We start from the raw sequence: 24,491 nt of genomic DNA, 5'->3' as shown, positions 1-24,491 counted from the left end.
GAGAGGCACTTTGTGCATTTTTATCTGGTAAAGATGTTCGTGCTTCCCCCCTGCCAAGATGAGACGGAAGAGGACATTTTCATCCGTTGCCTTGATTGGTCAAAACAAATGTGCAAAGATGCATCATCCAATCAGCTCCAAGTGTTGTACTGCAAGTCCCGCCTTTCCTGAACGGATCTGCCGAGTGAAGTCCCAGATTGAAAATGTGAAGAACTCACTTGAGTCAATCACAATTATCAGTCTGGATTGTCAGGTTAGCGTCTTTGCATAACATACAATAAAATAAAAAAATAGCATTGTGGACCGTGTCAAAGGTTATCTTTAGTATTTGCCACAGGCCATAAAAAAAACGGACAAACGGGCACAAGTGGCCCCCGAGGTGTAGTTTGGACACTGAAATTTTTCTTCTCTGTACCTTTTTTTTTTTTTTTTTTTTTTTTAATCTGAGATCAACTCACATGCTGTCTGTGCTCAATCAAATGTCCGTGATACAGCACAATGATCTTTGCTTGGTGGTTGTTTTTGAGCTGAGTGCTGCTCAGGGAGACGCATGGGGGGAAAATATCAGTGTAGCCGCTTGCTGAATCACGCTGAGTGGGCATGCGCGGTCCCACCGAGGAGAGGGGACGGACGCAAAGAGGCAGCATAAGCATCTGCTGGAGCTTGGGTGAGATTGGAGTTGAAAGTGGGTGATTCAAGAAGATGATTGTTTCCGCGGTCTTGTTGAGCGTGTGGGCAAACAACACATTAGGAGAACACAATCAGATGCGGCGGCTCATCTCGCCATTTTTACGCTCGCCTTTCCTCATTCAATAAACACGAATACTCCAGAGCCGATGTGGACTTAATGAGGGATCGATAAGCAGTAATGCGAGCCGCTTCTCTATCGACACTGTGGTCAAAGTAAAGATGTCGGCCAGACACAACAGCACTTACGCTACGCACGCACGCACACACCTCTGCTCCGATCTGATTGGACACTTCTTTGTGCCCCACTGGTAAGGACGTTTCACGAGAGGCTTTTAAAGCTCTTACAATTCAGATTTCCTCAAGAACCTGAAACCGAATAATTAACAATAACATGAATTCGATTCCCATGTTTATGAATCATATTGCAGCACTTATAGATTTGTCTGTGTTGTAATAAATGTATGTTTGTTGTATTAATTAGCATTAGCATGTATGAAATGTGTTAACATGCTGATTCAGAAAGTTTTGTAAAGTCTACTGTGAGCAGGAGGATGATACATATGACTGTTTGCAAGTGTCATAATAAATGTAATAAATGATTTGACATGTTTCGGCCAAAACAACAACGGCAACCCAAAAAAAGATTTTATATATATATATATATATATATATATATATATATATATATATAGATATATATATATATATATATATATATAGATATATATATATATAGATATATATATAGATTGTGGCCGGCTGGTTAATTTGTCCAACATTACAATTTATTTATTTATTTTAACTTTACAAAATCATCTCGCGGGCCAGATTAAACCCCTTTGCGGACCTGATCCAGCCCGCGGGCTGTATGTTTGACACCCCTGCTCTAGAGAGTTGGCGGGGTTCACCCTGAACTGGTTGCCAGCCAATCGCAGGGCACACAGAGACGAACAACCATCCACACTCACAAGCACACCTAGGGACAATTCGGAGCGCCCAATTAACCTGCCATGCATGTCTTTGGAATGTGGGAGGAGACCGGAGTACCCGGAGAAGCACGGGGAGAACATGCAAACTCCACCCAGGAAGCCTGGACTCGAACCCAAGTCCTCAGAACTGGGAAGCGGACGTGCTAACCACTCACCGCTCATACGGATTTAGTCACAGTTATTGTTTATGATTGATGGTTTTACTTTTAGTCTGGTTTACTTTTAGTCCGGCGAAAAATGTGTGTTGACAAAATAATTTTTTGGGGTTTAGTTTTTGTTGACGAAATTAACACGACTGTATGCAAGTAGTCCATCAGTTATGATTGACCTTGCTCTCGTCTCTCTGTGTCCCTTTCAAGGTCGCCAATCAAGTTGTGCAGGCACTTGTCACTCAGAAGGTTTGTCCCACCTTAAGTCTTAACGTTCACAAGCACGTGGTTTCATCTTGTGACTCGGTGTCGCCACCAGGACCTGAGAGAAGAATGCGTGAAGCTGCGCACTCGCGTTTCTGATCTGGAGCAGCAGAATCGGGCGCTGGGGATTCTGTTCCAGCAGCGGATCAAGCCCACCTCGGAGCTGCTCCTCCAGGTATGCCAACTGCGAGGAACTTCTTCAGAGCGCAAGCTATTTTCCGCTTGATTTGTTCTCGAAAAAGGCTGCTTGCATGGCCTCAGCCGATAATGGCGAGAATTTGATGAAAAAATGGGCTGCAAAGTGCTGATTGGTTTATCTTCATATTCCAAATTTCTCAGTCAGGCAGTGAAGTCAATGACTTTGCTCTTTGCGGCTTTCGATTGGCTGGAAATTGCCTCGGATCATTGCGGGTCCACCTGAACACAAGCACTTGACTGCAAAGCGGCCGAAAACAGAAAGGGAAGAAATGAGACGGAGCCTGCACCCATCCGTTGTTCGTGACGGTATAATATTGCCGGTGTGGAAGGTCAGCGCCGGGGCCATGGGGCTCCCTCCACGCTGTCAATATGAAGACAACAGGCTGCAGTTTAAAAAAAAAAAAAGAAAAGAGGCCAGGACTGTCAGTGGTGAAAAAATGAGCCAAATCGAAGCGAGAGGGTGAAGAGGCATAAAGGGAGAGCCAGGGGAGATAAGAAGGGAAGAGCGGCCAGTTGAAAATGAAGCTATCAGCGAGCCCGACTGCCGCGGGGACAAAAGAGACAGTTTAGTGAAACAAAATTGGAGTGGCCGTGTTGTCAATCTCAAAGTAGAAAGTACTGTAATGATGTCACGGAGGTGACCTGCAGTCCACATTATTGCGCCAGTGATTTTCTCACATTCCAACATGTTGGAGCTACAAAGATGACATTTTAAGTCTTCATTTCTTTACATTTTGTTGTCAGCAAATGACGATGACTCACATATACAAGTAATAATAAGATTGCTCTGGATATTCACTACATCAATGATGAGTTGTGCCTTCTCGAGTGCTGAGACCACATCTATATTTGTCTACGCTGACGTCCAAATTTAGTTCAAATGCTTTTTTTGGTTTTTGAATAAGCTAATGAGTGCCCCTTTCTTTTAATTGTGCAACTACGCAAGAGTTTTACACAATTTTAATCTGCCACAACAACAGAAATAAGTTAGAGCTTCAATGTAATTAAAGAACAACAATAGATTTAATAAATAAATAAATAAATAAATAAATAAGTTGAAAGACGAGGTCATGGAGAAAAAAGTGTAGTCATGGATACAATCCCTGTTTGGATCTGGAGATGACAATATTAGAAGACCCAAAAAAAACTGATTTACCATATGAAAAGAGATGAAGAGCTTTTATGCAAAGCAGGACATTGCTAATTATTTTAGAATTCCTACCACGATAAAATTTAAATCAATTAAAAAATGAATCCGCCATTAACAACGACATCGTGGAGCGGCCTCATTCTCATTCCCCGCCAGCAGTAAATAGATGTGCTAACCGGAATAACCTCTCGCCTCCCTCACTAAATGCTTGTGCTCGCGTAAAATGTCAACACTTTCATTTCGACTACAATCAAACAATCTAGTAATACTAGTACCTTAATACTGCATTTGCATCTCATTTGATTTGACTTTACTTGACTTAATACTACAATACTAGTCTATGGCACTACTTATTGTTGTTAGTAAAAAGATGAAATAACTTTTTGTTTTTTGTTTTTGTTTTACTCCATCTTCTTTTTCTTTTCTTTTTTTTTTTTGACTGCAGCTTGCAGTGTTGAGAAATTTAATTGCGTGCCTATTTGCAGTCCAGGTCTGAAGCTTTTGCTTATCAGTAATTAAAATGTTCTCTGGTCCCCCACGGGCATCTTGAGCCTCCCTGATAAAAACGCCGCCATCATGAATCTGATGGCGCCGTCGTCATCCGCACACCGTCTCCGGTTTAGGCTGCATAAATATTTGTGCCGCATAGCCACAAACATCTGAGCAGGATTTGGACAAAAGGTGTGAAACTGTTAGAAATGATGAAATATGGGCGGGTGTCGCACTGTGCAGCCGCTTGTGACTGACCAGCCTGAACTGCTTATCAAATATGGCAGGCAATTGGCAATTACTTAGGACAAAACGCTGCGCTACTGGAGGGACTCAAGGACAGAGTGTGACCTCCTTGCCGCTCTCGCAATTGCAGCATCGCCTGCTTACGCAAACAAAGACTGAATACAACCATGTAGAGTTCGTATATCATCGTTGTATTATATCTGGCGTTGCTGAAGGCTGAATAAGACCACAGAAGAGTCTGCGCTTTATTGTCATGTTTGTTTCTTAGAGTTTTTATCGAGCAATGCAGAGTGAATGCAGATGAGCGTTATGTGTTGAGTGGGTGTTTTTCTTTCTCGCCAACATTTTTTGTCCTGATCTGAGAAACGTTGACAAGAGCAAGCGAGAGTGATTTAGCCGCCAACTCGTTGTTGGCGATTTATGTCGAGCATTTACATTTTAGAAAGAGGCTTTTGCAAATGTTTCACGACTTTGATTCTGGCTCGAACCCTGAAAAGGGAGAAAAAAAAATCCATGTGGATGTGCCATCCACTCGTCTTTTTGTCCGACGAAAAAGTCCCTCTTCTCCTTGACCCAGCGACATTTCGTATTGACTGAATGCTTGATGAGGATGCTGAGGAGGTGAAATTCGACACTTTATGATAAGATCAGGAACCCTGTGACACTTCAGCCGCTCCCGTCTAATGGCTGCATCACTTTGACACTGATATGGAAACTTGAAAAAGCAAGAAAGAAAGAAAGAAAGAAAGGTGCCTAAATGATATCACACGTACATTTAAGAAATGGAAACCATTAAAATGGCATTGAAATGACAAGCAACTGCAGTACTGTAAGTGAGATCTTTTGTTTTGTGCTTCAGCTGCAGGCAGTCAGTCGGGTCAGCTCCTGAGAAACAAGTCGTGTCTTGTTAGGGTTTTATTCCAGAAATGTTCATGGCACATGTAAAACCCTATTTTCTTTTCTTTCTTTCTTTCTTGATTTTAGAATTACAGTTGCAGCTGGTTTTGCAAATGACTGTGTCGTTGTCGTCTGCAAACAGACGAGTGTGCTGCCTGGCAGGAAATTCAAATGACGCTCATTTGCTCACAGGAAAGCCAGACTAATTAAAGTGTAAGATTAATACATTTGCTTTTGTCTTCTTCCCACTCAAGCAAATGAATTGGGGGAAATATTAAAAGGGGTCCCTTATTCCCCGATGCAATTATTTCTTGTTCACTTATGTTTTATTCCAAGTGATGATGTCAAATGTGTGAGTTGGAATCCAGCCTGTGCATGAAACCATTCGAGAGGCTCCAATGACCTTTTTCAAGAAATCATGTCAACATGACGTGAACCTCATTCCATTGAAATGCGCATTTTGTGCGGTGTGCTGCACAAATTGAGAGCAAGACTCCTTTTTTTTTTTTTTGCCAGGATCTCAGATGTCAAGTATTCGTAACGTTTGCATTCCAGAAACTCCAGTCACGGATCATGGATCTGTCTGCGGCTGACTTGCTCCAAGAACCTGAGAGAAGCAAGACTTTCGCACTGTCCAGGAACACGGATTCTCCTTTGACTGTAAGCTTCATGGGGAGCACATTTTCTCTCTTTTTTTTGCTACTGATGTTGTAACTGTGCCCTGCAGCTACTGAAGAAATCATTACATGATATTAAAATACAAGCCTGACTATCGAAAGGCCTGACCCTTGCCCACACTTAGCAGAAATGGCTGCTGGTATCAGTTAACGCAAAGAAGAATAAATCCTTGTCATGTTACCAGAAAGCTGCATCGATTGAGATGGTTGCCATTAAAAATGACTTTATGGGGCAATGTTCTGCATTGGTCACCTTATATATTATGCATTAAGGATGGAAAAAGAGTTGACGAGAAAATAATAATGGCCAAAAATTTTCCTTGTTATCTTGAGTTGCCCTATCTTATCTTGATAGATATATATATGTGTATATATATATATATATATATATATATATATATATATATATATATATATATATATATATATATATATATATATATATATATATATATAGGGGTGTGAATAGCCTCGTACCTGACGATTCGATCCGTATCATGATTCATAGGTCACGATTCGTTTTGATACCGATTAATCCCGATATGAATTTACAAGTCGATTGTTGCGATTTTTTTTTTTTACTCAAATTTAGAAAATATCATTCAGTAAACCTATACATGTACACTGTAAGATTTGTATGAAAATGTATTATTTATTGATCTGAAACTTCAGTTTTATAACTGAGCCACTGTATTTAACAAACAGGTAGTAACCTTTTTCATGTTAAGACAGCATTGAAATAATATATTAAGGTTTAATGTTCCATTAATATAACATTCCTCCATGCTTAAGGTATGAAACTTAGACGTTTTGTTGAATATTTTTCCATCAAAAATGGAATCGATTCGGCTGCCTATTGAATCTCTTCGAGAATTGCGTGCTGTAGTATCGCGATGTATTGCCAAATCTATTTTTAACACCCCTAATATATATACATACATCATAGACATACGTGTGTGTGTGTGTGTGTGTGTGTGTGTGTGTGTGGGGGGGTGTGGGGGTGTGGGGGTGTGTGTGTGTGTGTGTGTGTGTGTGTGTGTGTGTGTATACATATAAACATTTTTGTGCAGCAGAGCTGCTGAGTTTTTCAAATCTTATGTGTTGATGTGAATCTGACAACACAGGAGAGCCAACTGAATGGAAAGTCAGGTTTGGCCATCAGCAAGTGTGTGAGCCAGCTAAGTCTGACAGCGCCGATGCCAGTGTACCCACGCAGCAGCTGTAGCAGCAGTGAACTGTCGCTCTCAAGCGCGTGCAGCGAACTCTCTAGCGGCTCGTACACCTGGAACGACGGGCGCTCCTGTGGGAACGTGGTAAGAATCCTAGACTTCATTTCTTTACAGGCACGTTTGAGGAGGATTTTAATCTTCTTGCGTTTGACCCTCTCAGCACTCATCTCTCACCTGGGATAAGAGGCTCAATTTGGGCTCATCTGCCCCAAGTAACATCAGCGCCCCAGCGGAGGAACAGATTCCCACCAGGCGCAAGGAGACCAACATATTAAAGGGGCTGAGGAAATTGCAGAGGAGGAAGCACAGGTCCTCGTCTTCGTCCAGGGTCTCCAAGTCGGCCTACAAAGACTGTATGAACTCCAATGAGGGCATTTACTCACTTGGTATCAAGAGTAGCAGTAAAGGCGTGTCTAAGGCCAGCCATGTTGGAAGGCCGTCGCTTGTTGCGGGAAAAAAGTTTTTGTATGATTCTGATGATGCAGACGATGAGCTTGCGCAATCTGGCCACACAGCGGACGTTCCCAACAAGGACAACTGGTTTTACTGCAAGAGGCTCTCCCACCGCATCTCTGACACGCTGTGCAGCTGGGACGGGATACAAGACAGCGGAGGTGTGGGTGACAATAGCTCGGGCCTCGTGGTGACGACGCACCCCTCTGAATTTGACTCAAAGGAACTTCCCGAGAAACTCACAAGTTTGGTCGGCGGTCGTCTCACTGAAAGTGGTCGGCCATCCGCTTTCACGCGAGTGTCTTTGCTGCATGTTGCCCCTTCCGAATCCAATTGCTTTTCTGATATGGACGATCTGGAAGAAGTCAAATGTGATTTACAGATGCCCTTAGCCCAACGAAAAGAGCAAGTGGAGAGGATGTCCCACGATGCTTTCAAGTCGCTCATGCCACAGCGTTTGCAAAGGGACCAACTTGTACGAACCCAGTCGGCAGATGGCAGACCAGAACCTGTCAATGCAAATAATGATCTGTCTGAGGAGAGCATGGTGGCAGTATTTGATGCTCAAGGAGAGCCAATTGAACTAAGTCCTCAGAAGCTTACCACAGGTTCTGGACCCATGATTGAGCTTCCAGTTAGCAAAGTAGTGAATACATACAATGAATTGACCCCTCAAGAGAAGCCAGCAAGGCATAAATCAACACATACGGAAAACTACACAGTCCTGGATTCTCCAGAGAACCCGTCTGAATATCAGCTCAGGACCAGCAAAATAAACAGCAGCAGCAGCAAGGGTGGCCATGCAGATCGGTTATCGATGCAGCTTACTCCGCAGAGAAAGTTAATCAAACCGCCTGTCAGCCGGGCCTATAAAGGACATTCAGTCCCACCTCTGAATGATTCTGCCAGCGGCTCAAAACTACGAGCTTGGAATAAACCTTCTGCATCACCAATCAGATTGTCAAAGGGCACGACCACTGAGCCCAACAGTGGTAACTCAGGAACTCCGAGTCAGGAGAAAACACCACCACCCCCATTAAGTAAAATGTCCAGGTTCATCAAGAGCTCCCACAGCCCAAAGGTGGCGAACTCCAAGCTTGCCAATCGGTCTGAATGGAGTAAGGGCTCTTCCCCCGGTTCCCCTCGCCTCTCAAGGAAACACTTTTCAGAGTTTGCTGACAATAGTGAACAGCCAACCCGAGACAAACACTGTGAAAGCATAACAAACAAACTCAGGTCCCCTTCACCACCCCCTCCGCCTGGTCGCACCACTTCTTTACTGATCAAGCCAAATTACGAGGGCTCGCCTCAAGCACATCAAATGGACGGAGCTCAGCCATTCGCACCAACCACTGTGAGGGGCCCGCCCCCAAGTTACTACACCTCCCAACAAGCAAATATGCAAGCTACACTGCCCATTAAGGATAAAGACATGGACATGGATGCCGGCTATGGGACTGCACTTGCACCTCAGAAACTGATTGACAAAACCAATCAGCATCTTCAGAAGTCCTCTGGCATAACAGCCGTAATGGGAACTCCCAAGCGGATCACCTCAAAAGACTACCTCCCTCCCACAAACTCAGGCTTTGACTTGGAACCTGAAAATGCAGCTAAAAACTCAAAGAATGTCCCTCCTCCTTACAGTGCCATCAGAGGCTCATTCGCAAGTAAGGAAGGCTCCACCCATGAACATGAGCACCAGTTTGTGCAGAAACCCTTCGTCAGTTCGGCAGTTTCACTTCAGGGAGCACCGACAGCGAAAGCAGAGCTACAAAAAAATGTTGTCAGCCCACCAAGCTCGGTTGTGACTTCCCCCAAATCGTCGGAAAAGAGTCCAAAGGCTCGCATGGCGGTTGGGTTCAAAGCATTTTTAAAATCTCCCCCCAGCCATAAAAATAGTCCCACTTTGCCAGACAAGCAAGAGAAAGATCACATCAACTTAGTTTCCAAGGAGACTGTGACTTCAAATGTGTCTGGCCAGTGTGACAGTATTGATTCTCCACCCATTACGTCTGTTCCGGAGGTGAAAGGTCAGGTTCGCTGTCGCTTCCTGGAAGTGGAGGTAAATCCTGCTCTGACACCAGAGGAGGGTGAATCCTGCGATAAAGGAAAAAGGAGCAGTCAACTTTTCTCTCGATCCATATCCGTTAGCACCAAATCCCATCTCAAGCCAGCCTTGGGAATGAACGGGGCCAAAGCCCGGAGCCAGAGCTTCAGTACCAACTACGTTGAGAAACCCAGCGTCAGTGTTCTGGAGGGGCCAGGAAAAATCCGAACTCAGATCATCACCAACTCAACAGAAAGGGGGAACTCTCTGTCTCGGCAAACATCCTTGGAGATGCCCAACGTCGGATTGGCGGAGAGTCCAATCTATTCTCCCAGGACAAGACCCAACAATCAAAATGCGGCACCCGAGAGAACCTCCAAATTCATCTCCAAAGGTGATGAATCTCAACTTGGTACAGTGAAGGTGCAGACCGTCACCTCACTCACTCACAAGGACACGTACGCTTTGCCCGTCAGTGAAAAGAATAAAAGAAATAATATCTGTAGGCCTGGAAAAGTCATCTCAAACTTTCAGCCTCCAGCATATTTTCCTTGCACTTCCGAGAACGTGGCGCAAGAAACAGGAGGCACCCCTAATGAGCAAGAATTGAGTTCAGGTGTCAAACCCCAGACGGACTCGCCAAACAAAAGCCCGCATATTCAGGACCAAAAAGTCAGCCCGTCAGCCTGCACCATTGAAGAGAAGGTCATGATGGGAATCGAAGAAAATCTGCACAAATGCCAAGAACAAGAGAAGGTCGCTGCGAGTGAGGCCAAACAAAAGAGCGCTCCCTCGCTGGCAAACTGGTTTGGCTTCCGCAAGAGCAAACTTCCCGCCCTGACTGGAAAGAAAGCAGACTTGTCCAAAGGAAAAGAGGAGAAGAAAGAGATGAAGATGGGCTCGGTGCTCGCAGGCAAACAGACCAAATTGGACAAGAAGAAGGAGAAGAAGAAAAACGACAGTCCGGAGGCGCAGAATCAATCGGAGATGAGCAACAAGCTGAGCTCCATCATGGACCACTGCAACAATCAAATGGGCCAGCTTGCCAGTCAGATGGAGATCCAGTGCACCAACGCCTTCATCGGCAAGGACCTGCTCGTCAAGGAGATTCTTGGCAGGTGCGTAAATCAAGACAATCACCAATGAATCACCCTTCATTGATTACCGATTACTTCCTGTCACTGCAGCTATCTTGACTTGTCTCTCAACAGAGTGAATTCGAATCCTTCAAACAAAAATTAAGTTGTGCTCATTAAAACATAATCCCTCATTGCTGAGAATGCCTTGTAAGAAAAAAACAAAAAACAAATCTCAGACATATTTGTCTGTTCCAGTTTGGACTCCATGACAATTATTGCACATGCACACAGCAACACTTCTCTCTATTGGTCTGTTGGTGTTTTTTCACACCTTCTGACAAGCATGTTATTTGGCATTGCGAGCCCACACAAATGACAACATTTCAAGCAGCCTTAAAAACGTCCTTGAATAGAGATGAAATATTGCTTCTTGGCAGGACTGCTGCAAAAGGCAACTTAGTCACCGCATCGCCGACAGGGATCTCCGCACCCAAGAAATATTCTGAGATGAAGGGAGAGCTGAAGATCTGTCCTGACGCGGCGGTAAGTGCACATTTGGCTTTTGTTTGGATGAATACTGTACTCCTTTTATTAGTTTCTATCTCACATAAATTCAAGTGCAAGGACACACATGAACCTTGTTCAGTGCCAGCCATTTTCAAACCCCCCTTTACCCTCAAAATGCGTTTTTAAATTATGCTTTGTTTTATGCCTCCATTTTTCAATTCCCCACCACTCTGTAAATGAAAATGAGGAATTTGGTATATGCTAGTTTATATTATGGGTGAGTTCAAAGATGAATCATGGTTGGGGAATTCTAAAGAGCTACAAAAGCAAAAAGAAAAAAAAGGGACATTTAATGGAGAGGACTAAGTGCAGTCCAAAAGAGCGCCCTGCAGGATTATGTCGGAAATTTCATCCTGATGTGGACTTTTGATAGCACTGAGGAGGCTCCTTATCGCAAGCACTCCATTTGACAATTTGATACCATTCCCCAAGCCTTCCCATCCATCTTCTTCCCACATAACAGCCCAAAAGGCAGACACTTTACAACCTCTGTTATTTTTTTCCCAAATAACCCAATTATAACTATATTAACTACTGTATAATTGACTACGCTACTCATATCCAATGGCTAATTTGGGACCCTAAGAAACCACTGTACCATTGTACGGTACAGCACAAATCTCTGACATTAATGGCTAGCAGCTAGCTGTTAGCATAAGCAATAAGTGCCTGCCTGGTAACAGTAATTTGTTTGACAGCTGGTAGCTGGCTTGCTTTCTTGACTTTTTTTTTTTTTATATTATGGACCAAGGCTATTTTGTAATTCTTTTCATTGTGTAAAACAAAAATAAAGAGTGATGAATAGAACTTTGCAGTGTTGACGATGAAGCTAGCATCTAGTAATTGCATGCTGAGGTCTTTTTGTCATTTTGACTTCACAGACGCTCCTAATGAGTCAGAAGCTTCATTTAAAGGCTGACAACAAGGAAGGTTGCATGGCAGATGCGGCTGGCCAAGACCACATGATGGGTAAGTACGTGTTCATGCTTCTGCTGAGGGATAGTTTCAGACTGACGTTAAGCCAGGTGACACGTGCCAATGCTTAGTAGTCAGCCAATTCGAGAACAAACTGAAATGTATTAACTTGGATGCTATGGTGGTTGTTATTATGGCAGTGTTTTAGATGCTCTTGTTCAGGAAATGAGATTTACAATGCGTTTGTCACATTGTTTACATATTTACCAGTAGGCCTACCTACAAGCGAAATAAAATCACTATGCTTCACATACTGTCATTTAAAAGTATATTTAAAAACTCTTACAGAGATTTAATAGAAAAGTAAAAAATACAAAAAAAATAGCTTATTAAAAATACAGCTAATATAAACAAGGAAAATAAAGGATAGCAGCAAATCGGGAGACCGTGTTATAAAAGTACAGAGAATTATATACGGGTGCGTGTTATTTACAGGATTTTACAGTAAATGCTTAGCAGAGGTAAAATGCAAGACTATACAGAGGTGATGAGCTAATGAGAAGCGGGCAGGTAAAGTATAGCGGGACAAGAAAGGGGGTGGAGCAGAGGTGGGCACTTCCGTTGTTCCGTTAACCCGTCGTTGACGGACGCCCAGCTTTCCGGCGAGTGCTTTATGATGCAAAACCTTGCAGAAATACACAGACTGAGGAGGACCATCTGTACTGAGCCGGTTCGACTGTCGAAAACCTGCTTTGGTCGATGCTCAGTCAGTCTGTGATTTTTATTTTTTTTTACAGGCTTTACGTTATAAAGCACTCACCAACGGAACGACGGAAGTGCCCACCAGTGAGGTGGAGTTAACAACCTCAGATGAAGTTATAGTAATACGATAAACAGCAGCAGATCAGAAAGCCAAATTTCAAATTGAACAGATGACATTTTGTGTAAAATGAACTCCATTTACAAAGAGCAATATACGATTAACAAACCTAGAAGCTCTCTCCCTCTCCGTTTCGACGTATGCAGCCTGAGCAATAAAGAAGCCTTTTTATGGTCCAGAGAAGAAAAACAATAAATCTATCAAAAGCAATGGAGGCTAACCATCAGACAGTGAAGGTATCATCACAGCAGCTTTCTCGCCTCCGAGCATGCAGCCTGGACGTGATAGAAGCTCATGAAAAACTACATTAGGTCCAGTCGCTGTTGCCTCAGGCTGGAATTACGCTGGAACTTGTTATGGTTTGCTTATAGAGGGCATTTTCGAGTGTCAGGCCTGGCATTCGATTATACGACTTGGTAATCGATGGCTGCCTCCACTCTGCTCTTTCTCTCCTACATGTAAGGAGCCCTGACCAATTCCCCAAACACGACCCCCCCCCCTCCCCTTCCCTTCCCTTGTGTTCTTTGTTCTGCATTTTGATGCTGTGCAGCGAATGTTCTCAAGCGCGTCAAACAACAAGCTGTTCATCGGCGCATGTTTACATCAAATGATTTTCACAGGTGCTGTTTGTGTCTTTACATGTCAAATGCGCACACAAAACAACTTGAGTCATGCTGCAGATTTTAGACAAACAGGCAAAGCCTCTTTGGACAAACGTTTTGGGACCGGCGTCTTGCTCAATTGGTTCGGGTCGACCAGAGCAGCGAAACGTCCTTTGCTGTTTCAGTGCACAAAGTAAGGTCCAGAAAGGCATGTTTGGATGACTTTGGTCTCCGAACAACCGTCAACACCCAACCTGATCAAAAAGCTTTAAGAAAAACTGTACCTGAGAAAAGCCACCATCTGTGAGCCTAAGGGGCTCGACACACGGTAGGCGACAAGCGACAGCGAATTACGTATCGCGTCGCTTCCCATGTCAAACTGTACACACGGGAGGCGACGAGGTACTTGTCGCCGCACACGGGAAGCGACAAGCAGTTGCGACGGCGTGTCCTGTCCACGTCACTGAAATCATTGCGTGAAGTATCAGATAAAACTGGATGGTCGGACTGCTAAAATTAGATCCTCCCATTTTACCATGTATCGCACTGTCTAGCATGCCCTGCGTTCATTGGCTCGTCAATGAAATCTTCGCTGATTGGTTGAAGCCTCAGCGACAGCCTCGGCGACGCGACAAAAGTTGAACATGTTTCAACTTTCTAGTATCGCGTCGTGGACATATGCGTGCACGTCTACGTGTTCGCGCGCAATTTTTCACATGCACGAATGTCGCGTGTCGCCGAGGAGGAGGGAGGAAGGCGATTTTCGCCTTGTCGGCTTGCTTCCATAGGAAATGAATGGAGAGCGAGCGACGTCGCCTCCCGTGTGTCGAGCCCCTAAGTCTGTTTGTGATGCAACACTGTGCTTGGAACGGAAAATATGCATATAATATAAATCCGAATTTTTTTTTTGTCAGATTTTTATGAGACTGATGTCTGCAGAGAATTACCCTTTCAAGTTTTTACTTCACATCATACCAGGCTATAATTTGACTTGTTTCCAAATTCTCAGTGAGTTGCCTTTGATTTCAGCCAAATAGTAAGGAACACAGGAAAGCGGATGTACCCAATGCCGCCCACTTAACGATACGTCCGTATGTTGTTGATTGCTGCCGTAAGCCCTGACCAATCACGCCAGTGAGTCCTCAGAAGTTGCTCTGTGTCCATTCACAGTTATATGAAAGGAGGTTTCTGGGAGTTTATTTTATCGAATTCCTCTTAACATGATCCAAATGTTGTTGTTTTTTTCTCTCTCCTTTTGTGCCGACGAATGAACCCGCCACAGACACCCTGTACTCTCTACAGCCCTTCCGTTGCATGTGAAGCCCTCGTTCCTTTTCCTGTCTTCTGACCCTTGCTTCCCCGAGTCGTCACATTTCCTTGTCACTTTAGGCTCCAGCTGTCAGATGAGAACACTGGACAGCGGGATCGGCACCTTCCCTCTCCCTGACTCGGTCACACGGGCCAGCGGCCGCCACGTCCCCAAATGTGACCCCGGCCCGGATGGGGTGACTGCCGAACTCCAAGCTGAGCCGCACTCCCTTCCTCCAGAATGCTCACAACAACCACCCGGTGTCAAAGTGCCTTCCCTGCCCAACACCTGCCTGCATGCTCAAGGAAGCTTGGCTCACTCCTTCTCGGACCCATCCCTTACTTACAGTGCTTTCACCCCGGATGCCCAGACCCGATTGCCCAAACTTGCCGGTAAGTCAAGCTCCGTTAACGTACTCAGTCAAAACAAAACAAACCGTTTATTCTTATTCTTTGGCTTCCTCTTATTTGCACAGTAGAGCATCAATGGCTTCATGCCTAATTATTTCACTCAAGAGGCATTTAAATGGAAGTATTTGTTGTCATCATTTTTAACACAGACCAAAATTCCACTACGTGATCAGTAAAGGATCAATATATCTACCTATTCACATATCAAGCCCATAGGACTGAGCAGCTGCGATTGAATGTTGTGCTTGTTTGGCGCAAATGAATTTGCTGACAAGCTCGTGTTCTCACGCAGCTCGGTGTACCCCAGACACCAAACAAATGGGTTTACGGGGTAGATTAGAGTGTCAGCCTATACCAGGGGTGTCAAACATATGGCCCGCGGGCCGGATCAGGCCCGCAAAGGGGTTTAATTCGGCCCGCGAGATGATTTTATAAAGTTTAAAAAAAAAAAAAATTGTAATGTCGGACTAATTAATCAGCCGGCCACAATCAAAATATATAAATTTGTAATTTCACAAGCAGTCCTCAGATGAGCAATGCAACTTGTATGGGGAGTCGTCATCCTTGATGTCATTATTTTACACACAACTTAAATTACGGTTTGTTTAATTATTATTACCGTAATTGCCGGACTTTTTTCACACACTTTCAACCCTGCTGCTTATACAATGATGCGGCTTATATATGGATTTTTTCTGACAGCCGCCAAGGGCGCTCAAGCAGAAAAGAGTGAGACAGGTGGAATAAATGTGTGGAGGAAGACGCAAGTTTAATGTAACTTGGCGCTTTGCGCATGATTAAAATGAGTATAAACGGACCCCGATGATGGAAAATCCAAGAAGTCTCAGTCTCAGTGACTTTTACCGGTATGTTATTTTTAACCAGCCCTGTTAGTTACTACCGTATTGCTGCTGTGTTACTGCCGCATCACAGGCACCGTTAGGAAAGAGAAGCTAAGGTATATTATTAAACCTTTGAAAACTCTGTGTACCGTCTTTCTTTGTAAATATCTCATGTTTTAATGTGGGCACATGCGGCTTATAGTCAGGTGCGGCTTATGTATGTAAAAATGCTTTTTTTTTTCCTTTAGAAATGTACTGGGTGCGGCTTATAATCAGGTGCGCCTTTTCGTCCAGCAATTACAGTATTATTATATTTTTTAACTCATACGCGGACATAAACGTGTTAAATACGACACAAATTCAGTTACTGGTAACACAAATAGATATGACAAGGATCAATGTCCTTATAATGTCATTACGTGCGCCACACAATGCATTCTGGGAACTATATATATATATATATATATATATATATATATATATATATATATATATATATATATATATATATATATATATATATATATATATATTACCTGTGGTCTCACACTCTTTGCCAAGGGTACAACCAGTTTGTCTAGTTGTGTGCCATCACCACAGTCTACTCATCCTTTTGCTATTTCTTTGGACTTGTAGGTGCTAACAGGACAAAGAGGTTGAGTCTGTTCACCCCACGGAGCAGCGCTTCAGCATCAACTGAGGACAAAGACGACGAAACTGGGAGCAAGATGAAATTAAAGGAGCACGACATTTCTGCCGTGAGTTGCAATGATGTACTGTGTGTATTTATGCATAGAATACGCTTGCAAGGACAAAAAAAAAACGTCTGCTGCTGTGTTTGCATTTTGATCTATGCTGTTTAATTAAGTTTGGAAGTGCACACAAAAATTACTGGAAGGCACTTTTCAGAACGGAGCAGGTTCAGGAGGACTCTATACATTAAAGAGAGCCAACAGAATCCCTCTCGAGGAAGCATAATCGTAAAGCGAAAGCGTTCACGGAAGCAAGACTCTGTCAGCTATCTGCCTCCACTGCTTGTTGACAGATTGTGAGAAATGATGATTAGCACTGGGACTAGTGGTAAAGTTGCTAGTAGTACCGTAACGACTAATTCACACCGGATGCGGAAAGGATGCGGTGCGTTTTCCGTACGGCTTCTGCACGGTCTGCAATTCACACCGCATGCGTTGCGTTTCCGGAAATCTGCACTTGCCAAACCACAAGATCACGTTGGGTTCATGCTGGAGACTTGAGTTCACGCAATATCAACCGTGTATATATCGAGAGTCCGAGAGTCCTATTTGTAAACAATAGCCACGCTTGCCTGTTGTTACATCGATATGCTTTTTGACATTATTTCTGGCACTTCTACCATGGCTAAGTACATTTTGTGTTTAAATAATGTCATTTCGTCATGTTTCATTTATTCTGAGCTCATTTTTTTTTTGTCTTAAATGTCCCACTTATGTCATAGTATGTAGTTAGCTAGCTTCCCTCCCAAAAAAACAAGTTTGCAAACGGTTTTATTTTGAAATATAGCGATGCGAGACGGACAACTTTCTGTCGGGCTCGTGTCATTTCTTTAGCTTCATAAAAATCTGCATGCGGCGTCCAGGGAAAATAGAACACTTGGGGAAACCGCATCGCCATATCCGTTCCGCACCGCACCGCAGCTGGTGTGAATTGACACGTAGACTTGAATGCATTCTGTCCTTTTCGGCGTCCGTACGGCCACCGTATGGAAAATGCACCGTGTCTGTGAATTGGGCGTAAGTGATCACAAATGACTAAATGTTAGAAGATGTGCAATGCATAGTTTTTTAATCTTTTGTGCTTTTCAAAATTAGGAGCGAGCCCTGCGATTGTGTACGTACTCGGGCAGCAGTAGCAGCAGCGACACTGAAAGCGAACTTGATGGACCTGTAATCAGTGTGAGCCCACTGCAAAGCTCAGGGATCAACTGCAGCCAAATGGCAAACTCTGGCCAGGCTCCAAACCGTCAGGAATTAGGAATCATTTTAGAAAACAGGGAAGTCAGGAATTTCAGACCTCGAATGGGGAAAATTGTGTTGAAATGGATCTGGCTTGGCTTCACCGGGACGCAGTGATTTGGCAATGGCGCGTTCAATCCAAATGAACGCGTTCAATGAACAATTGAATTGAAGCCTTGTGGAGAAAATGCAGCGTTTGACTTGTGTTCACTCGCCGTCCTAACTGCAGTTGAGCAATGTGAAAAGACGCTGAAAAGTGTCATTGTGGAGAATGCTCTGTCAATTGTGGACTTGTACCAGCATGAGATGTTCTCTCCAGTGGAGAAGGACAGCGGGAGGATCAGTCAATGCGACCTGTTGCACAAAGAAACGGCCCTGAACGCCAGAGACAAGCTGAGTGTGAGTGCTTAAAACGCCAAGCTTTTCTCCCGTTGGGAGATTTTCATAGCAAAAGCTGCCTAATTGCTTTCGATCGACTGGCCGTCTCGTGTCAGGGGGTATTTGCCTACCCTTATTTAACGGCGCTCAATGACAAATGAGGACCAGCGAGCGTGAAATGGCCTCCAGCTGCCGCCGCAGGACGGCCGAGCTACCCTCCGCTGCCCCCATGCCGGCCATGACACCAAAATCCATATTCGGAGTGAGGGGGGAAAAGATCTGACTCAACACTTGTGTACATTTGACTTTGTTGACTGAGTTTTATTCTTGACCTTTGATGAACTCAAGCGAGATGACTTCAAATCAAATCCAACTTTTTTGGCATTCCATCAGCACTCGTTCAGACACTTTGAAGCAATCTCACAAAATGTCAAGTTCACCAAACGTGCAGCGAAGTAAACAAAGTAGTCAAGTATAACTCGTGCAAAATATTAGTTCACATGGGTCACAAATCACAGAAAGTCAAAATGACTTTTGGTGTCTGTGTGGAATTGATGAACAGATAGTCAAGTTTGAAACATTTTTGCTCAACTTTGACATTCCCGTCCAGAGCTGCCGTGAGGCACTGCCGTCCGCCAGCCACACTTTGGGAAAGTTTGCTGGCCGGTGTCCGAGATTCTTTGATTTGAGCCCCTTTAATAAGATTCCGCAAACACTCAGGAGAGCAACGCAAAGCTGAGCGGCTCCCATCAGAGCCCTCGTTGGCCTCCCATTCATCATCCTGACAGCACCTGACAGTCCCGCTAACAGCGTCTTCGTTCCCTTCTGCTTTTTTCAGGTGCATGTCTTCCTCTCACTTTTACGTCTCTTTTCTATTAGTCTGGCTTTTGTTTTCAGCTGTCCTCCCATTGGACCTTCCATCCCTTCAGTCTACCTGCTCCTACGCGTCTTCCTATTGTTGATGCCGGGGAATAAAAATGCCTGAGGAAGAATATAGTTTGAAGAGATTTCTGCTTGTTTTGCTACAAAGGAGAAGGCAACATTATCTTCATGCATCGCCTCCTCAGTCAGCACGGTGCATCGTATTGCCTTGAGAAATTTTCGGCAGTAAACAAAAAATGGAAAGCAAACTAAGTGAACTCGAAGACACTTTCCCCTGTGATGTGGCGTTAAAACCACAACAGCTCACATACAGGATACGTGTATCTCATTAAATCATTTCCGTAGGGATGCTTGATAACACTTTTTCCCAGAGCCATTCCAGTCTGAGTACCGTATTTTCCGCACTATAAGGCGCACCGCATTATAAGGCGCACCTTCAATGAATGACATATTTTAAAACCTTTTCCTTATATACGGCGCTACAGTATAGGCTGGGGTTACGTTATGCACCCATTAGATGGTGCTGCGCTAAAGGGAATGTCAACAAAACAGTCAGATAGGTCAGTCAAACTTTATGAATAGATTACAAACCAGCTTTCTGACAACTCCATTCACTCTCAAAATAAATAAACAGTTGTTTTATTATTTTCCCTGAGGTAAAGTATTAGTATTAGCTAGCGAACCAAGATGGCGGGATCTTCTGCACATGCGCGTCACCGATTGTGCAGGGTCACCGATAGCGTCTTGACAGCGAGACCTGTTGCGGCTCAATATTGATCCATATATAAGGCGCACCCGATTATAAGGCGCATGGTCAGCTTTTCAAAAAATTTAAGTCTTTTAGGTGCGCCTTATAGTACGGAAAATACGTACTTAAGTATCAATAACACTCATATTTACTTACATAACATTTCCCCCCCCAAAAAAACAATGACAGATCATTTTAAAGAAAAACCAATATATCCAATTTTCGTATTTTTCTTTAGAATCACATGAAATTATTTGAATGTTTTCTGATCTTAAAACGGCCACAAGAGGGCGGCTGACATGAGTACAGATACCTTGAAAGGAGGCCAAGTATCGGTATGGGTACTCGTCCATGCCTATATTTCACTCACCTCATGTATGGGGTATATGCCACGGAAGAGGTGGGACGTGATTTTGCACATCAGTTTGGTTCCGGTCCGGGTTGCGAACGCGCAACCCAGGGGCACAAAGTCGGAAGCACAAGTATTTTGACGCAGCCCACACGTCGCAAATTGAACCGGAAACTGTTGTGCAAAAAACAGTCCCGCCTCTTCCGTGGCATATACCCCATTATGCAGATTCATTGAACACGTGGGAAAACTCTTTTCCAGAATCAAAATCCCAATTCCTATTTGTGTATTTGAAATCAGCCGATTGAGGTATTTTAACTCACCTTCGGCAAAATGCAAACCCGGCATGCAGGCGTCTGTGTTGCTGCCGCCTAAATGAGTTCATGCTTCAGGTTGTTGTTCAGAGCTTTAAATGGGAGGCGAAAAGTGGGAAAGGACTATATTTAGAGCTACTCGGAAACACCTCGTTACATCTGCTTCATTATTTGTTGTTTTGCTCCCAGGCTCCACATACGTACTGGCCCATCCGGATCAAACGTGATTGTTCCAATGTGCTTCAGCCTAATAACGCGTTGACCAGCATGTGTAGTATGAGCCGATCTGAGGATTTGATTATTTATATCTCGGCAGGTGGAAATTTCAGCGGGGAAGACGGCCATCTGCCCCGAACAGCCCGGCTCGCTGAACGTCACCTTGGAGTCTCTGAACAAGCTCAATCCGAGCGGCTCCAGCATCCGGAAGGAGACGGCCACAGACGGAAGGCTCGCGGCGTCGTGCGCCAACGCAGCGGAGGAGCCGTCCGCACCTGGCGCCGATCCGGCGGGCTCCCTCGGCGACTCGCTTTACGACAGCTTCTCGTCGCGCAGCAGCCAGCTCTCCAACCACGCGTGACGGGACGATGATTTGGGTGCCCGGCAGCGGAGCGGAGAGTGACGGACTGCCGCCGCCGCGAGTCTTCCTGCTGCCCGTGGCGGCCGTGAAGAATCAAGTTTGATTTGAGTGTCTTGCACCTCACCTGTTGATGAAGAGCCCAACAACAAAAAAAGCACTTAGAAGGTGGAAAGCTTGATGGTAGCATTTCTTGACTCATTGCAACTTGTGGCGTCATTTTGGCGCTTGATTTGGATCTTCCAGGAAATTTTATCTGCTGCTACATTTGGCCCCTTCACCATGCACCTGCCACACTTTTCTTCATTTCATGACTTCTTCCGCTATAGCAAAAAAAAAAAAAAAAGACACTTGCTTTGACTTCCTAAACGTGTCTTCTGACATTTTTTTTTAACTCATTCATAAGTTTGCTCATTCATCTGTTGGCTCGCAGACAAATGAGGAAGTCGTTCTTTCCTTCCTAAACTCCTCTTTAGTGCAGATGAACAGACTTGTTGCTAGCTCAGGGAACAAAGTCAACACAAATCGATTGTACCATCAGGAAGACGTTGACTTGCATACAAACAAGATGATTAATTTCTTCCTTCGTTTCTGCGATACAGAGTCCATCTCGTGCGTGGTTTTTTGAACCGAACCAAACCTCTCAAATGTATGATTTTGTAAATAAAAGTGATATAAGTTAATATCAGAAGGGGCATTGCTAATTCATATATGCAAATGTGCACTAAAAAATACACGTGTACATTATTTTTGCCAATCTTTCAAATGAGCTTTTGAAAATAGCTTGTATCTTTTCTTATGGAATTCTGTTGGGGTTCTTGTTGAATAGAAATCTTTATTTTGATCAAAAAAAAAAAAAAAAAAGAGGTAAAATATTTTATTTTAAAAGACATATATAGGTAATAATATGCCAAATTCCTATTTGGAACTTGACCAGCTGGTGCTAATCAACACAGCAGACTGCATGTCGCAATTTTTTTTTTTTTTTTTTTTTTTTTTTTTTTTTTTTTTTTTTTAATGAAACTGTTGATAGTGAGTGAGTGCGGAGAGCTTGTGTATTTTTCTAGGTGTGGAGTATTTATAGCCATGTTTTTGTATTGGACTGATTCACCTCTATCCTTAAATGTTCCCTTGGAAACGGTTACCAGCAGTGTTACTTTGGTAAATACTATTAATTGGTCATTGTCATCCTTATTCCTGTGTGCAATCTTGTCTGTTACACTAATGCTCTATTTGATGTCATTATTTCCAAAATAAATCTGAACAAATATTTTCTGTTGCAGCCAAGTGTGTACATGTTGTGTGTCCCCAGCATGCGTCCTCCGTCTTCCCGGAAGGAAGAAGGAACCCCAAAGGGCCACCACGCCTGTAATCACTTTTCTGCTAACGATCTGTCAGCAGCAGCAGCAGGAGACAGTTTGCGCCAAGAGTGCAGAGGGATTTCCAAGGAAGGATTCCCACGATGCTTCATTATGCAGCTTGAATGCATGCAATGAGATCATCTCCATGCCGGTGATCATCTGCCTTCATATGCTGCATTGATCTGGTGCTGCCACTGAATGTTTTTGTTCAAGCCGCTCCTTGCAGGATGCAGAGGTCACTGAATTAGCAGCGTGATTTTCTTTCCTCTACACACACCTTCACAATCTAAGCAAAAACGTGGCCTTATCTGGAGCTAGCAAGAACGCAGATATCACAATCATGGCAGAGAGCAGAATATCCTCTCAGAACCTTAATCAAGTAATGCTGTGCTCAAGACAAACACGGCTGCAAATAATAGTAAAGCGATCATCTTGCTTCTACACTTCTTTCAAGTCCAAATTCAACCAAAATATTTGCGGGAAAATGGCCCTCGAAAGTCGTACAAAAATGAAGAGTTGCAACATAAAGCATGTCACTGGTTCACTAGTTCCGGGCCTCAAGGTCCGGAGTCCTGCAGGTTTTAGATGTTAACTCATTCACTGCCAGTCCAGGACAAAAAAAAATCTTTTACGTCTAAAACCGTCTATGGCAGTGAATGTGTTAAAGTTGGATGTCCGCATGTTTTGAATATTCTTGGAGACTACACAAAAGTTGTTGTTTTTTAAACTATGTGTAGTAAACGCTGCAATTTACTGTTGTTGCTTTAATACCAAGTTGATGCATAACGAAAAAGCTTTTTTGCACATTGTTTTATTGCGTGTGCAGGAAAAAAAATGAATCTTTGACGTCTAAAGCCGTCTATGGCAGTGAATGTGTTAAAGAGCTGATATTAAAGCTCAGGATCGTTGCCTGGCATGTTGAAAGCTGATTATACGAATCAGATGTGCTGGTGGGCGGAAACGTCGAAAACGTGCAAGGTTACACCTTGCCGTGCATGGAGTACCTTGTGGCGACGTTGGTGCTTTAGAAAATGTACAATTATTCAATTAGTTCTTCTATTTTGTAGTGCTGGAAGGGTAGGCACAGAAATGAAAAGCTTTCCGTTGTATATTTATATATGGATTTTTTTTTTTTTTTTTTTTTTTTTTTTTTTTACCATGTTGAATTTGTTTTTGTTTTTTTAATTTGCCAATGAACCAAATAGTAGGGGTGTGCCCAAAAATCGATTCATAAAAGAATCTAGATTCTCATTTATGAATCGAATCGAATGGATATTAATATCCAAAAATCAATTTTATTTCAATTAGTAATGAAGAAGAAGGGGAGAAGGCAGTTGTAGCCCACATGCTGTTTTTGTGGAAAAAGGCACTTACAATACAAAATTAAACAAAAAAAAAGACACTTTAATGCCTCATTTGTCGTTTTGTCTTGCAAAGCTAACTGGAGATCATGACAATGTTGTGCATATCTTTAAATTGAAGCAGAAATCAATTGTCAATCAAATAATTTTGAATCGAAAATCGTTTGAATCAAGAATCGAAAATCGATTCTGAATCGAATCGTAGACCCAAAAATCGTAATCGAATCGAATCGTGAGACAGTCAAAGATTCCCAGCCCTACCAAATAGATTTTCATTAATTCACTCATTCATTCATTCATTCATTCAAACTTGCACAACTCCGAACCTGGATGACTTAGCAGGGCCTGCATTAGGTTAAACCTCAGCGGCATCTCACAAAAGTGAGTCCAACTCATGGATGCTAACAAATTGAGACAAGTTTTCATAGGTCAGGCAGCAATAATTTTG

At 43.4% G+C, this 24,491-nt stretch overlaps 1 protein-coding gene across 4 annotated transcripts in view; it reads left to right on the top strand.

Moving 5' to 3' along the window:
* The window catches only part of LOC144014298 (nck-associated protein 5-like), a 96,849-nt gene extending 74,563 nt beyond the window's left edge, over positions 1-22,286 (top strand). For 3 of the 4 annotated variants that reach the window (XM_077514028.1, XM_077514026.1, XM_077514029.1), the window contains 10 exons: positions 2,039-2,077; positions 2,148-2,267; positions 5,628-5,732; positions 6,874-7,062; positions 7,139-10,599; positions 10,998-11,103; positions 12,009-12,096; positions 14,914-15,225; positions 16,722-16,843; positions 21,064-22,286. In XM_077514028.1, the coding sequence (XP_077370154.1) occupies positions 2,039-2,077; positions 2,148-2,267; positions 5,628-5,732; positions 6,874-7,062; positions 7,139-10,599; positions 10,998-11,103; positions 12,009-12,096; positions 14,914-15,225; positions 16,722-16,843; positions 21,064-21,324 (4,803 nt within the window). In that variant the 3' untranslated portion in view covers positions 21,325-22,286. Of the gene's footprint in view, positions 1-2,038; positions 2,078-2,147; positions 2,268-5,627; positions 5,733-6,873; positions 7,063-7,138; positions 10,600-10,997; positions 11,104-12,008; positions 12,097-14,806; positions 15,226-16,721; positions 16,844-21,063 lie in introns of those variants that run through there. The other variant, XM_077514030.1, reaches the window with a different exon arrangement.
* Positions 22,287-24,491: the final 2,205 nt, after the last annotated feature.

The sequence above is a fragment of the Festucalex cinctus genome, chromosome 2 (genome assembly GCF_051991245.1).
Source record: "Festucalex cinctus isolate MCC-2025b chromosome 2, RoL_Fcin_1.0, whole genome shotgun sequence".
NCBI classification, from domain to species: Eukaryota; Metazoa; Chordata; class Actinopteri; order Syngnathiformes; family Syngnathidae; genus Festucalex; species Festucalex cinctus.
The sequence above is the reverse complement of the archived record's forward strand: the minus strand, read 5'-3'. Positions and strand labels throughout refer to the sequence as shown.